The sequence below is a fragment of the Pezoporus wallicus genome, unplaced genomic scaffold, assembly GCF_028554395.1.
Source record: "Pezoporus wallicus isolate ANWC-B61680 ecotype Strahan unplaced genomic scaffold, APGP_CSIRO_Pwel_v1 contig_8090, whole genome shotgun sequence".
In the NCBI taxonomy this organism is placed as follows: Eukaryota; Metazoa; Chordata; class Aves; order Psittaciformes; family Psittacidae; genus Pezoporus; species Pezoporus wallicus.
This window is the reverse complement of record NW_026642841.1, coordinates 1,231,477-1,247,648: the sequence shown is the minus strand read 5'-3', so window position 1 is coordinate 1,247,648 and position 16,172 is coordinate 1,231,477. Positions and strand designations below refer to the sequence as shown.

Here is a 16,172-nt window from a genome sequence, read left to right as displayed (position 1 = left end):
CTGCAGGGCCACGCTCCATCGCTGCGCTCCTGCTCCTCACAACTGGTCCAGCCTTGCCCCTTCCCCTGCTGCTCCAGCTCACAGCATCCCAGCTCCGGGCTCAGCATCTCCTCCTGGAGATGTGTCCTGCCTGGCAGCCCTCACACCAGCTGCAGTGCCAGGACCCACCTCCACCACGGTGCACCCACAGCACAAAGGGATGGGCTGGCTTCAGCCGTCCCCAGCTCAAGGTACACAGAAGGACTGTGCACACGTGGACCCCTGCCCAAAGCAGCCCGGGCACCCAGGAGGGAGCCCCTGGCTCTCTGCACCCAGCATCACACAGAACAGGCACAGGAGCAGTGCTCAGATTGCACATCATGTTTTAATGTGTGGCTGGGGGCAATCACCCCCCCAGTGCCACAACCCCCAGGAATGTCGAACCGCTCCCCCTCAGACAGGAGTGACCACTGAGGTGCACAGGGACAGCAGCAGTGCTGCACTGGCACTCAGCACAGTCAGGCTTCAGGAGTAGTGGCTTTAATCTGCTCCTCTGGTGTCACCACAAGGGTAGAGCTGAGGCTGCTTTAACCAAGGCACTGCTGGAAAGGTGCATTGTGATTGCTTCCCCTCGAACTGCTCAGCTGAGGAGGAAGAGGGGCTGGAGGAAGAGTAAGACTTTGGGAAGGAGAGGCTGGGCTCGCATCCCTGCACTGCTGCTGTTCCCAGCCCATGAAACCTGGAGGGTGACACGTCGTGCCCTGTGCTGGTCCCAGAGGGAAGCATCGGCAGCAAGGCTGCACCCGCTCAGCCTCTCCTGTAGTTCCTTTGCTTCCTCAGCACAAAGCTCCCAGGTCCCACAGAGCCATTCACTGAGGCTGGGGCTCCCTGACACCCCTTTGTGCTGTAAGTGCTGCAGCAGCCCGGGCAGGAGCTGCTCAGTGCAGGACTTGCAGTGGGAGGCACTGGAGATTTGGGGTTTATGGGCACAGTGATAAAGACTCCAATTCCTCATCAGCACTGGGGGGTCTCGGATGCAGCCTGCCTGCTGCCTGCCTCGTGCAGCACAGGAGCACGCTTTGGGTTTGTGTCTCCAGAAACAGCATCACGGAGCACACAGCCAGGAGCAGCACAAGTGCCTGCTGTGGCTCCCAAGGGACAGCCAGAGCCGTGCTGTCCTGGGAGGCCACGGGTGGGATATGCAGGGGCAGGGACATGTGCAGGGGAGCCCCTTTGTCCTGCAGAGAAGCTGGGGCTGGTCCATGGGGCGACTGAGCAGCGGTGTCCTCCGAGCCCTTCCTCACTGTCCCCAGCAGGTCAGGCCTTGGCAAGCGCACCCCAAGAACAGCCTGGGGCAGCTCAGCTCCTGAGGCAGCAGCGGGACGGGGTCACCTCCTCACACCAGGTAAGGGGTGTCCAGCACGGCCACCCCCGCTGCCACCCCCCCATCCGCGTGCTCCACCGCCTTTGTGCGCAGGAGGTGCCCAGCGGCCTCGTTCAGCACCAGCTCCGAGCCCCGTCTGCAAAGGAAAGGGCAGGTGAGCACCGCACAGCACAGAGCTTGTTCCAAGCCCCTGTGTCCAACCTGCCCTTGAACACTGCCAGGGATGGGGCAGCCACAGCTTCTCTGGGCACCCTGTGCCAGCGCCTCAGCACCCTCACAGGGAAGAACTGCTTTCTTATATCCAACCTGGTCTAATTTCAGCTTGGACGGTGGGATTCGTGTTCCCCAACCCAGTGCAGGGCAGGTAAAACCCCTAGGGCTGATGCAGAGGTGTCTGCACGCAGCAGAGCTGTGCCCTGCCCTCTCTGTGCCTTCCCTCAGCAGTGCTTTGGGTGACTGCACACACAGTGCCAGGTTCTGAATGCTGCCAGAGTACATTTGTGTCTAAAATTATACCAGAAAGACTTGAACTGAGAAGCTCTGGAACCATTTCAATGGGCCTATGAGGGTTTTAAACAAAAGCAGCAGCTACTTAGGGTTGAAAATTCAGCCTTCAGGTACTCCTGCACTAGTCAGGGCTTTAGAGAAGCACGTGGCTGCACCAGGGACCTGAGCAGTGCTCCCAGAGCAGGGATGGGCACACCAGCTCCATGTGGCTGTTACACCTATCACTGCCAGCACCGGCTCACTGGCAGCGGGGCCAGAGCAGCAGTGCAGGGTCTGAGCAGTGCTCAGAGCTGCTGCCAGGGCAGAGGCTGCACGGGCAGGGCTGTTCCTGCACCTCCTGCACCCTGCAGACATCAGCCCTGCTGCTGTGCTCACACTGCAGAGGGGAGAATGCTCCCAACCCCAGTGCTGGCTGGGGCAGGAAACCACCCTGCAGTACAAGCACGTTCTCACCTGACATAGACACCGAAAATCCCCAGCTCTGAGATGCACTCAGACACTTGCAGGGGGCTGTGAGCCCTCAGCAGGTAATTCATGGCTGGCCGTGGCTTGATCTTATCCATCAGGATGTAGGAGGTTCTCTGAGGGCTGTCTCTGATCTTCTCCAGAACCTGCCTGAGCTCTTCACCATAGAGGTTGTTCCCTGACAACAAAACCAGCAAGTCAAGGACTGCCCAGCACAGCAGAAACCCCTGGCCCCAGCTATGCAGCCCCAGCAGCCAGAGACCCAACCTGGGGCTCCCCATAGCCCAGCTCCTCCACCCATCTTTTATAGACAGCTTTGTGCTGGCGGGGACCTTAAAGCTCATCCAGCTCCAACCCCTGCCACGGGCAGGGACACCTTCCACTAGAGCAGCTTGCTCCAAGCCCCTGTGTCCAACCTGCCCTTGAACACTGCCAGGGATGGGGCAGCCACAGCTTCTCTGGGCACCCTGGGCCAGCGCCTCAGCACCCTCACAGGGAAGAGCTTCTGCCTAATACACAATCCCAGACTGGTTTGGGTTGGAAGGGACCTTAAAGATCATCCAGTTGCAACCCCCTTGGCAGAGGACCAGGAGCCACCACAGAGCTACCACCCCTCCTGCTCCAGCATGAGCAGCAGTGAAGCCCCACATGGGCTCAGCTCATACCTCCACCTTCTCGCTGTGGCTTCAGCACGAAGCAGTCAGGGTCGGCAATTGCCATAGCAGCCGCCTTGTCCCCATCTGCACCCTGTCAGGGAGGATGGAACAGCAAAGCATGAGGGAGGAGCAGGGGCTCCCCAGGAACCCCCCTGTGAGCAGGATCAACAGGGTCCCTTGGGGACCACAGCATCTCCTTAACCAGAGAGAAACATCCCACAGGCCAAGCGCATGCCTGCCCGCCTCTCTGTCCCTGCACAGCCCCACTCACCATGTCCAGGGAGTAGAGCCCAGCAAAGGTTGCTCTGATCCTCCTGACTGCCTCAGCGTGCCCGGGCAGCAGCCTCTCCAGAGTGCCTGGGCGGCTCAGCTCCTGCTGCACCTTCTTGGTGCCCGCCAGCTGGGTGGCAATGTCAGGGCACTTCACTGCCCGGGACCTCTCCAGCAGCAGCCGAGCCTCCCAGTTCTAAGGCACAAAAAGAGCGCCCATCCCATGAGCAAAGGTTTAACGCTTCACTCCTTTCTGTTCAGTTATGGACACGAGTTGCCCGCTCCCTGCCTGCCTGCCCGGGATGCGAACAGCACCCTGGAGACGCACACACGGATTCCCCCCACCCCTGGTCCACCTCCTCCGCCATCACCCCCTTCCCAGCTTGTCCAGTGCTGCCACCTGCAGGCAACAGCGAGACCCGGTCCGTATTACGCAGCCTCACAGCCCTATAGCAGAGGACAGCGCGGTCTGTAGATCAAGCCTAAACCCTTTAAGCTGGTGCTAATACCTGTGCTAACCCCTATTGTACAGAAGCAGTTCAGTGCTGCGGTAAGAAAGCCACTCGTTTTGCTTACTGTATGCCAGGGACACCCATATCACTGCAGCATCACAGCTTCCCGATGCCATTAGCCACGTGGGAGAGGACTGACCCCAACCCTCCTGGACAGCTCACATGCCCCTGCGATCACAGGGCACTTCACACTCACTGGACAAGGCCAGAGCATGGGTGGCTTTCTGGAGCAGAGGGGCCAGCACTGACCTGCTCGTTGTAGTTGCTTGGCACATAGCCCTCTCTGTAGTACACCACTGCTACCTCCTGCCCGTCCCTGGAACACAAACCAGAGGCACTCACAGAACCAGGCCACCCCTACCCGCTGACACCTCACCTCTGCCCATGACCAGCCACAGCCCCCGAGGCTCCAGCCAGCACGGAGGGAAGACCCTTACTTTTCAATAGCTTTTGCCACCAGGAGCCAGGCCTGTGACATGCTGGAAGCTGGGAGGGAACAGGGTCCTTCTCCAGTGGCAATTCGAGGCAGGACATCAACTCAACCACCTGCCCAGGCACCACATCACCCCACCAGGGCAGGGCCACCAGCACGCCTGCAGCACCACACACCCAAACTTGGGCCACCCTGCATGTGCTCAGGGAAAGCGGCACAGAACCTGCTGGCAGTGTAATGTAAAGGCATTTAGCAGGAAGAGGAGAGGATGCTCTGAGGAAGTGCAGTGGATACATTAACTGTATGGCAATGACAAATGTGTTTGTTAATTAAACACAGCAGAGGCACCAAAGGTCAAACCAAGGGAAAAACAGCCTAAAGACACTGCCATGGAACCAGAGCTTCCTCTGGGCTTGTACAGCTCCAAGCACAGTACATGGAAATAGGACAAATGTCCCACTTGGGACCAATGGCCAGCACTTGGAGCCTGTGACCTGCACAGGCCTCCATAGGCAGAGAGCAAGATGCTGAGTGTGTATTTATCCAACAGACAGCACGAGGACGTGGGATGCTTCCTCCTCCAGCACCCTAGCCCCCACTGACAGAGCCTCACGTGAGCAGCAAACAGGAAACAGCTTTGGGGAAGCCTCTGGAACAGCCAGGACTTCTCCTAGCAGATGTATGTGGAGGAACTGAAGATCCCACAGAGTTCTAATGGCTGTTGCTTGAAGGAGGGAAATTATGTTTCCAGCTGTAAGGGACTGGTGTGTGTATGCAAACAATCATTCCATTCCTAAGGAGCCTGGAGTATGGAGAAGTACTCTCAGAAAGGCACTACTGACACTCAGAATATCCCACCAGCTTTGGCTGAACATTCCCATTGCAGCCCTGTGTGCCCAACACAGAGCCAGGATGCACACCTTGGCTCATACTCACATATACAGCCTCCTGGCCTCATCCAGAGAGCCCTTCTCAAACACATCCCTGAAGCGCTTCCTGATGACCCGGATATCCCTGTCAAGAGAGGAGTGGGAAAGTCACCAGCAGGGCACTGAGCTGGGAATCAGAGGTGGAGCCAGTGGCTCCAGCAAGTAGGAGCTGGTGGCGCCTTCACAGGCTTTACACTAGAGCCAGAGGAATCCTACAGGGCAAAACAGTCCCAGGTTTTAGCACCTCTCTCCTGTGTTTCCCACCCAGATACTACAGGAAGCAGAACGTGTCCCTGAACCCCTGGCTTTCTCCATCTCTCCTTTCATCTCCTAAAGCGTTTCTAAGAGAAGTTGGTATTCTGGGGTTTTTATCCCTACACAACAGATTCACCCACTGCTGCCCTCCAAGCCAAGAGCTGCAGACCGTGACTCCCCCCATGCTTTATCTATCTCCTTCCTGCTTTCCTCCACACAGCGGCAGTGTGGAGCTGCTGATGTGGAGACACTGCACGATACGGGATACACCGCCCACCGCTCCAGCACGGCTCCGGGGCCAGACCTTTGAGCACCTCCTTCTCCCCAGTGCTTTGCTCCACGGCCACGTTGCTTCCTTTTGCTTTGGAGCTTCATTATTTAAGCTTTTATGAAATGCCCTGTGCCAAACCCCGAGTCAGAGGCAAGCGGGCCCCTCGTTAACCTGCTCTGCTCCTTACTGTCTCATCTAAGAGACTGGGCACACAGCAAAGCTACCACTGGTGCAGCTCTGAGGACTACACAGGCTCAGTATCAGCAAGGAATCAGCCCTGGAGACCAGAGGCTTTGATGCTGCTGGTATTTCCAGTAAAGAGCTGGTGAGAGGCTTTAGGAAGTTGGTGAGAAGATGAAGGTGGGTGCTGAGGCTGGGCAGGAGGCCACTGAAGGAACACTGAGAGAGCTGCATAACAGAACAGAGATTAAGTCCAAATAAAGGCTGCCCTGTTACATACCAAGACATGGCCTCTCACAGCCCCAGAAACTACAAGTGTTTTGACTTTATCCATGATTAGGTGACAAAGTTAAAAGCAAATGGATTTTGCGCACCTCTATCTTTGCCTGTCCTGCTCCTACACTCCTAGTGCCTGCTGGAGAGCCTGGAGACACCCCAAAAGCTGCTTTGAGGGAAACACCATTATCTGGCAGCAGCTCACTCTGCTTCCCTTTTCCAAGCCTGTACCACCTCCTTCCTTTCCCATCCAAGGAAAATCCAACCTTTACCTGTTCCAAAGCTCATTTTCTACACATCGCTGATCAAAAATGTTCCTCTGGACTTCTTCCACCAGAAACATCACCACAGCACTGGAAGAAACACCAAGGACATCACTGAACCCAGAAACACTCCATGTGCACCCAAGAATGCCAACTTTTGACCTCTGTGAGCTTCCTGCATTGCTCCTGCTCATTTTCACCAGCCTCTATGGGTCAGCATGCAAACAGAGAGCAGCACTGCCCCTGTGTAACAACCAAAACAGTGCAGGGCATGAGCCCAAGGGCAGGAGGAGAAGCAACCTCTGTGCAGGGTTACTGAACCCCACAACTCCTCCAGGGTTCCTCTGCCCCTCCTTGCCTCTGGAACACAGCAGCTTTGTGCACTAAGACAATCCAGTGCTCTTCCCAGGGTGTTCCAGGCTTTGAGAGCAGCTTGTCTTGCAAACAGAAAGCACAGTTTCCAACCCAAACTCCTGCATCCTCAGGGCAGACAAGATAAGAGCAGCCTCCAGCACCTCCTCTCTCCTTACCTTGGAGAGCCATAGAGCTCCCAGGCTTTGGCAATACCCAAGGCAAGGCCTTTGGATGGGTTGTTGGGCAGCAGACGTGATGCCTCCTGAGGCTTTCCCAGCACTTTCAACACCTGCCTGTGGAACAAAGAACCCTGTCAATGCCCCGACAGCCCCTGGCCAGTCACAGGGAGCAGGAGGTTGGGAGCATGCAGAGGCAGGCTGTGCAGCAGGCCATGCATACAGCTGCTGCAGCACAGGCCAGAGATGCAGCCTTACCCATGGACTGCCACAGTGCGGGAGGTGAGGCCTCCAAAGCTGGCAGCAATGGTGTTTATTTCTATCTGCTTCAGAGCTGGTGGCCCTTCCACCCCAGAGTCAAACATGTAATCAGAGCGATTTATGCCTAAAAACACAGACTGGAACAAAGGGGAGGTGAAGTGGGGGCTCCTGATGCTTTTAATTGCAAATCCCTTTGATGACCTTGCTTCAGAATACTCCTGGGACAGATCCAGACACCTTCACGTTGATACAAACCTCTACAAGCCATGCCCATGGGTGCTTTGGCCCTTGCTTAGGACCCACTGCCCTCCTTAGCACTCCAAGGAGTTAACAATTGTTAGAGTAAAGGAGGTTCTGCAGGGAGAGCCTGCCAGCACAGGTCCTGATGTGGAATACATCCCTGCAACTCAGGCTCCCAGAGGACAAGGACATATTAACCCCCCCAGTCAAGGCCTGGCTGCTTCCAGCAACACTAACCAAAGGGAACAACCACCAAACAGGGCAAAGTCCCAAGCTCACAGGCTGTACACACAACATTGTGCTGCAGGAGTGACCAGGGGACAGTCCCAAGCAGCAGCAAGCCTGCAGACAGAGCCCAGGCAAGGCCACCACAGTGCAGAGGGACACTGAGCACTGAGGTCTCCTGGCAGGTACCTGAGCCAAGCCTTCCTCCAGAACTTGTGTGTAGATCCTGAAGAGTCGAGCTGTGAAGTCATCCACCTTGATGGTGCTAGAGAGGAACACACATCACATCAGCTCCTTACACTGTCACAGGGGAGCAAGGAAGTTAACTCTTGAGACAAGGAGGCATAAAATGAAATACAAACATTCGTAAATAAGAAAATCAGTTCTAAGTAATGTTAAGTTTGGTGGCTTTGTAACAGGAGCAATGGAAAATAACTGAGGTACATGTTTCACAGAAAAAATAGCAGAGTGCAGCTAGAGAACATAATGAGAATACTTGTATAAGATAAACCATTGTAGCTGACATAGTTTTAGGTCCTTATGACCTCAGTACAAAAATGAGTGTAAGAAAAACAGGATAGAAAAACAGGACATGTAGATAAAGAGTATCTGAACCTAGCAGATGTCCAGGATGGGCTGCAGCTAAGCTAACTGATAAGTAGAAGAACAGGATGATTATGTCTGCAGTGTTACCGAACCAATTAAGCTGGTGTAAGCATTATTTACTGCGTGTGCTTCAGACTGACTGAAGTGATGAAGATTGTTGGAAGAAGTAAACGACCCCCAAAAGACCACTACCACGTTGTTATGCGCATGTGAAAATGGGCGTGGAATGTTGTAAAGCGGTTCTCAGATGGTTAATGAATATGTATGACGTTTAATGAATATGCACATTAAGCAACCAATAATCACAGTCTGTTTTGAGGTTCGGCTCAGACACACTAGGAGGAGCTATCCCCCGTGTCTCCCGGTGCCGCAGTAAAGAATTCCTGCTTGTCAACTTCAACCTTGCTGGCGAGCTCCTGGAGATTTCTCTGAATCACTTCTCCACAAAGGAAACCTTCCCTGGGACACCCCCCAGCACAAACAGCAGGGCTGTGCCTAAACCAGGTCCTGCAGCACTGTTAAGCATCTCACCATGAAAGCACTCCTCATCAAGGGTGTACAACCACAACACAAACCCGCTTTGCTCAGCACTGCGCTCTACAAAAAGCACCACCATGTGCAGAGGTGACTCGTTTGCAGGGCAAGAGACAAGCAAAAGCAAAGGAATGCAGCAGAATTCTGCACATAGGAAAGGAATGCGAAGCCCCTCTGGGCCTGCACGCACAGCTCATAGAGGAAGCTTCACAAGCTTCACTGAATCCCCATCCTGCTGGGTTCCAAATCCCACACACCGTGGTACCAAGTGGCCCTGCTAGAGAAGGTCTGGCTTTTCTTCAGGATCCTAAATCCCTGAGCCAGGGGTGAGCACCACCTCCAAGGAGCTGCCCTGGGACAATGCAGAGGAGGCAGGATAAGGCAGGCACCCAAGTGCACCCAAGCCGCAGGCGCTGCATTCCTTCACCACAGGTATAAGCATGTCCCCACAAGCTCTGGCTGCAGCCAGCTCTGGAACAGGCACAAGCATTTAACAGCTCTGAGGGGCCAGAACAAGAAGGATGCTGGAAAAGTCTCCTTTGCTGTGTTCCAGTGCCAGAGAGCCAGCAGCACCCCCACACCAGCAGCACCCCCACAGATAGCAGGAAGGGAAACACATTTTGTGGAAGCATCAGCCCTACGGATTATGGGTTCCACAGTGAGGGATTGGTTGCTCCACCACCTTGTGGGTCACCTTCCCAGCATGGCTGGGAGAGCAGAAGACACTGGGTGTCAGAGCAGAGAGAAGGGTGGCAGGAGGACAAATACCTCTTCATAACAGCAAGCAGAGCTGGTGGTTATTGGACCCAGCAATTTGAATTTAAGGCCCACAGGCTATTAAGCTCACAATAAGAATTCACAGCCCTGAAGCACTGGCAAAACTGAAGATCACTGCAGCAAGTCACCTCTTGGCCAGATGTCCCATCTCCTGAGGCCCAAGAAGACCTCAAAACACAGAGACTTGATGGGAATTAATCTTAGGACAAATAATGCAAGAAAGGATACACTTTCTGCAGAGGACAGGAGTGCCTGCCTCAGGTGAAGGACATGAATGGATGGAAGGTGGGAATGCTGAGAGGTGGTAAATGCTTTGCATTTAAAATAGTAATTAAAATGCACCATGAAAGCGTGTTACCTGGCCAGAGTGTGCTCCAGAAATTCCTTGTTTTGACTAATAGCATCCACCAGCATGTTAAAATCTTGCTGAACAGCATATGCTTGTTCAAACAGGGCACTGGGTACTGCAGATGGGAGGAGCGTGAAGGGAGCGAAATTCACCACCTGCAAAGATGCAGCAGCAGAGAGGTCAGGTCTGTGCAGCCTAAGCAGGCCTGAAGAGGGGCTGCCTCTGCTTGTGTGAAGGCTGAAGCCACCCCCAACCCCAGCCCTCCCGGGTGCACCCTGACAGACACATGGCTCAACCCTGCTGACCCCTGGCTTTTGAGGGCTTTGCTTGAAGAGCACCCACAGGGACTGCAGGAGCAGCTGCTCCACAGCTCGAGCAGGGTGAGTGCTTCCCGGTGGAGGATGCCCTGTTTCTACAGCTGGAGAGCACTGTCTCCACAACGCCTCTGGGTCAGAGCAAAGGGGAATTTGCCAGTCCTGGGTTTCAGCCATCAGAGTCACTGCCTTTGATCTCCGAGTCCCAGGGGAGATTCCAAACCCACAGCTCAGGCACAGGCCCACCCTCAAAGCCAAAATATGACATGAGAGAGAAGCTCCCAACACCCCTTGACTTTTACACAAGGGACGCTGGCAATGTGTTTGGCCTCTCCAAGCTCCCTCTTCCTCTCACTCTTTTGGGTTCCTTCAGAGTTCTGACTATGGGGTTGACATCAAGGAGCAATCCTCATGGTGGAGACCTCCCTCCTTGCACCCTGCCAGGTCCCAGTATAGCTCCCTGCTTGACCCCAAGCTCCTCAGGGACCCATCCCTGACGGTGTCCCACCTCTCCTGCACAGGGTTACATCTTCCTCTGAGACCCTTCACCAGATCCATCTCCAGCAGGCCAAGACCCCCATCAGCACCTTCACCCCAGCCAGTTGCCAGGGATTCACCAGAGGTAACCCCACACATCAGCCACCCCCATCCCTGTCACCTCATCCCAGGTATGGAGTGAAGGCTGACTTGCAGCAGGGAGCACTCTCTGCAAGTCCTCGTTCAAAGGCTCATTGGGGTGCTCAGAGGCTGGGTGAGGGATGAACTCGCACCACCACCCACATTCAGGCTCCTGGCAATCGCTCCAATCCCGGATCTACCCCTTTCCTTGGAACTGTATTGCAGGGCTGTGTCTCAGGGAGACGCACTCACCACCAGGATGGCGGTGAGTTAAGCCCCAGGTCGTCGGGCTCCAGCCCCCAGGATGACAGCCGGCTCCCCCCGCCCTCCCCCGGCTTTGCTGACTCACACCGCGGCGGGACCGATCCCGTCCCGTGCCTGCGCTCTGGCACTTACATCGGAGGCGTTGGGCTGCCCCTCGGTCCGCATCAACACGCCCTGCAGCAGGGAGCGGCGTCAAGGGGAGGCGTGACGTCATGTCGTGACGTCATGCTGTGACGTCGCGCGGGTGCTGGCGTGCAGCGTGTCCCCGAGGTGATCAGCGCTGTCTTCATTAACGGCTCTGCCTGCCCCGCCCCGCGGAGGGGAGCGCAGCCGTGCTCCGTGTGCTGCTCGGCAGCTGGCCGGCGGTGAGTTATCTGGTGTTAACCAATCACCGGGCATCGATCAGCTATCGGCTGCTCGGAATCTCTTCTCTGCCTAAACCAGGCACAGCTACAGCCCTGCGGAGAAGGACCTGGGGGTGTTCGTGGATGAAAAGATGAACATGAGCCGGCTTCAGTGTACGCTTGCAGCCCAGAAACCAACCGTATCCTGGGCTGCATCAAAAGGAGCGTGACCAGCAGGTCGAAGGAGGTGATCCTGCCCCTCTGCTCTGCTCTTGTGAGACCTCACCTGGAGCATTGTGTGCAGTTCTGGTGTCCTCAACATAAAAAGGACATGGAACTGTTGGTACAAGTCCAGAGGAGGCCACCAGGATGATCAGGGGCTGGAGCACCTCCTGTATGAAGATAGAGTGAGAAAGTTGGGGCTGTTCAGCCTGGAGAAGAGAAGCTGTGTGGAGACCTCAGAGCAGCCTTCCAGTATCTGAAGGGGGCCTATAGGGATGCTGGAGAGGGACTCTTCATTAGGGACTGTAGTGACAGGACAAGGGGTAACGGGTTAAAACTTAAACAGGGGAAGTTTAGATTGGATATAAGGAGGAAATTCTTTATTGTGAAGGTGCTGAGGCGCTGGCACAGGGTGCCCAGAGAAGCTGTGGCTGCCCCATCCCTGGCAGTGTTCAAGGGCAGGTTGGACACAGGGGCTTGGAGCAAGCTGCTCTAGTGGAAGGTGTCCCTGCCCGTGGCAGGGGTTGGAGCTGGATGAGCCTTAAGGTCCCTTTCAACATGAACCTGTCTGGGAGTCTATGGTTCCATGTTAACTCATTGGCACTTCCTTCTGTACTGAAGCTGTGCCACCGTTGCCTTTGCAGGAGCTGAAATTTGCCCTTTGCAATCAGAGAAAGACAGAGGCTCTACTAAGCCTGGAGTTGGAAATAAAGAGCCCAAACTGAACTGCTGTTGGAAACATCTTCATGTTTTCCATTCCTTCAACATCGTCATTGCCCACATCCCTTTGCTGTGCTGTACCAGCAGGACCTGGGGACAGGGTGACCAGGGGTAACTGGATGCAGTCTAGCATGTGGCAGTCCCCTTTGTTCCCAGTGTTGAGAGCACTCAGGTGTCCCATGGGATGTCCCTGCCCATGTGCTGTGCTGCAGTTTGGAGGCTCCCAGGGCCTCAGCAGTCTCCGGGATGCCCCACGGCATAATGCAAGCTGATCTTTTCTCCCTCTTTAGATGTGTGTTTGTGCTGACTTTGGGTTCCTCAGCAGATAGGGTTGCTCTCTGCTCATGTTCCAGACAGATTCAAGGCTGGGGGCTGTTCTGTGCTTCCCCAGTTGAGTACATCTGGTAAATCTCAGGTTTCAGAGCAGTTTCACAGACTTGCAAGATGCTCATTTCCCAGCAATGGGGCTTGAAATGGCAGCGTGACAAATCAAGGGGGGGAGTTCTGCAGGAACGTGTCTGGCTTAGCAACAGATAAATTCGATTTATGTGTAAATAAATCCAAACCAAACCAGGTCCTTCCTACTTCTTTGTTTAAATATGCAAAGGGACTGTCACTCCTAACTCTCTGCCCTTATGATGAGTGTAGTAAAATGTGTTGTAAGTGTAATAAAAGTGATAAACAAACCAATTCTAACTCATTTGCCAGTAAGGTACCATCAACACAACAGCATAAAAAAGATTTATTGTCATTCCAAGGTAATTGTTTGGGTAGCTACTGGGGTAATGTAGTTAGTTAAGCATTTTTACAGCACATTCATGATGTAACTGTGAGGCCCCAACAAAAGCAGTGGGTCCGGACTTGGTTTGTGACCTCCCTTATGACGGTTTGAAGTAATTGCTTGCTGATCGTGTGGTGCTTGTGTGTAGCCAGCAGAACAATGGCTGAGCACCAGCCTCAGATCTACATCTTTATTTGGACTTAATTCGTCACTAATGCAGCTTTGTACGAGCAGCAGAACAAGCAAATCCACCTATGATGCTCAGAAACTGTGGGAAATTGTGAATTACTTCATTGACTCCGATGTCTTGCCTGTGGATACCTACTTTTCTGTCTGCTCTACCAGGAGGGATTGGCTTGGACATTTCCTCATGTCAGGGAATGAGTGAGGGAAGGGACTCGTATCTAACCCACCTCCTGCTCACAGTGGGACCCTCCCTAGCAGTGATCAGGGTGGCTGTGGCTTTCCTTAGCCAAGCCTTGAAACCTCCCAGGATGGAGACATCCTTATCTCCTTCATGACCCAAGAGAGGTGTAAGATGCCTCAGAGTTGTGAGATGCATTGTTGGACTCCCTGGGTGGGAGAGGGGATCCTTTCCTTGCTTGGTCACTGACTTGCTGATGACTTTGTGGCTTTATCCTTTGCCTCGGTTTCCCATCTGCGCTAAGAGCCACTGTTACCCAGCAGCAAAAGCAGCACCAAGCCTGGAACTGCACCAAGTGCCAAGCCCCACAGCAAGTCCTTGCCCTGGAGTCTGGGCACAGGAGGGTTGCTGACCCATCTGACTGCAGAGAGGCTGTGAATGGAGTCTGGAGGAGGCCATGGAGATGCTGCAAGGGCTGGAGCAGCTCTGCTCTGGAGCCAGGCTGAGAGAGCTGGGCTGGGTCAGTCTGGAGAAGAGAAGGCTCCTGAAGGGGAGACCTGAGAGCAGCTCCAGTGCCTAAAGGGGCTGCAGGAAAGCTGGAGAGGGGCTTGGGACAAGGGATGTAGGGACAGGCCAAGGGGAATGGCTTTAACCTGCCAGAGGGGAGACTGAGATGAGCTCTTAGGCAGAAGCTCTTCCCTGTGAGGGTGCTGAGGCGCTGGCACAGGCTGCCCAGGGAAGCTGTGGCTGCCCCATCCCTGGCAGTGTTCAAGGGCAGGTTGGACTCAGGGGCTTGGAGCAAGCTGCTCTAGTGGAAGGTGTCCCTGCCTGTGGCAGGGGTTGGAACTGGATGAGCTTTCAGGTCCCTTCAATCCAAACAAAGCTGGGATTCCATGATTCTATGCTATATACATACACATGTATTACCCTAGAGCACAGCTTAGGAGGGTGCCCGCTCACACATGTGCTGCTCATGGCCTCACCCTGTAGCAGCAAGGGATAGCCCCAGGCAGGGGCATCCACAGACGGAGGCATTAAGAGGAGGGTGCAATGGCAACCCCTGACTCTGGGACAGGCCTGTCCATGGTGGAGAGGTTTCTCCAGCAAGCACTGGGCACTTGGTTGCCCTCCACAAACAGATTATCACCAGTGGCCAGGACACCTGGGAGATGGCTGGTTCTTTATCCTATTACCAGTGCCAGCAGTTGTCCAGGTCATTGCAAGCCTCTTAGCTCTGCTCTGTCACTGAAATGAAGCTCTGTGGTTATAGCTCTTTAATACACCCACCTTGTCTCTTTCTTTTCCTCTCTGCTGTCCCTTTGATCATTAGCTGTGGATTCACACCTTAGTTAATGCAGATCCAGGCTGTGAATTTGGAAGTGGACTGATGATCTAGTCTTGTCTTGCTGGAAAACTGCCCTGTGCTGGTAGCCTGCTCAGACCCCATCACAGGGCAAGTGATTCACCCACGCGCTGGTCAAGGGATGGAAGTAAGGAACAAAGTCCAAGAGCTTTAATGACGATGCAAAAGGACAGAGTTTACTCAAACAGAAGCATTTCCCCTCTCAATCCTCAGTCCTGGCAGGGTCCTGAGTCCTCCCTCCTATGTTTGCTCTGAGAGTCTCAGAAAGGGCATAAAAATCTTGAGTTTCTAAGCAAAAAATGATCCAGTTTCATTGCAGAAGGGCGGTAAATGGTGCTGCCCTGTCCTTGGGCGTTCCCAGACTGAATGCAGCCGCTCAGCTGGGAAAAGTCTTTATAGAGAGCTGTGATTTGCCTTTTCTTTCTCTTTCCCAAATTCAGTTTGAACAAAGATCTTTTCCAGTAGCCCGGGGAGGATTTGTACGTGCAGATAGCCCATAATCTCTGCTGCAACGTAAGAGAGCCACAGAGCAGCTCGGAGAAGGTTACATGATAAAAGAATATGGCAGACACGGTAAGTATTTGGCATGTTACATGCAACAAAAGATGAACAACAGCAACTGGGACATTATCTTTGTTTGCTAAAAATAGAGTCCCTCAAAGTTTAAAGAAAAGCACTTTATACTTGTAAACCTCTCCTCTGGCTGTGAAAGAGCCTTTAAAGATGGGCTTTGTGGCTTTGGGATGTCGTGTTCCCTTTCCGAGGCTGCCCAGGGCTCAGACAATTGAAACTCAATACAGCATCAGCCACAGTGGGGTGCGTGGGGGGGAATAAATAGCTCTGACATGACCCTGCTTTTCTGACTCCTGACACATGAACAGGAGTTCTGCAGCAGGTACATCCCCCCCGCTGCCACAGCCACACTGGGATGCCCATGGCACAGCCCAGGTCCCCCCAGCTGTGCAGGGGGTGCCCATCCATGCAGCACAGAGTGGCTCCTCTACTGCTCGCAGGCACACTCGCTTGCCCTGGCACCCTGTAAGGGGGGCAAACCAAATAACCCCCCAGTTCTCCTTTGCTCTTCCAGCTGCAAAGAAACCAGCTGAGCCCAGCCTGAAGTATTGGCCAACTCTGTGGTGTCTCAGGTTCTTTGTGCATTAATGCAACCCATTTTTGCAATAGAGCCATACCAAAACCATTAACTTGACCCCAGGAGCGGAGGGATGATGTGATGCTCAGCACCGGCCAAATACAGAGAGAACAATAGGGCTATTTTCATG

General features: G+C 54.1%; 1 protein-coding gene across 1 annotated transcript; it reads right to left on the bottom strand.

The window, feature by feature from the left end:
- Window positions 1-345: 345 nt before the first annotated feature.
- Window positions 346-11,290, bottom strand: GSS (glutathione synthetase; the record flags this gene model as incomplete). Its single annotated transcript, XM_057432389.1, has 12 exons — window positions 346-1,499; window positions 2,324-2,513; window positions 3,001-3,082; window positions 3,263-3,457; window positions 4,023-4,089; window positions 5,143-5,220; window positions 6,390-6,470; window positions 6,911-7,027; window positions 7,169-7,308; window positions 7,826-7,901; window positions 9,912-10,057; window positions 11,231-11,290. Coding segments are annotated over 12 exons (1,356 nt in total), but the record flags the coding sequence as incomplete, so codon positions are not given.
- Between the last annotated feature and the right edge of the window lie 4,882 nt (window positions 11,291-16,172).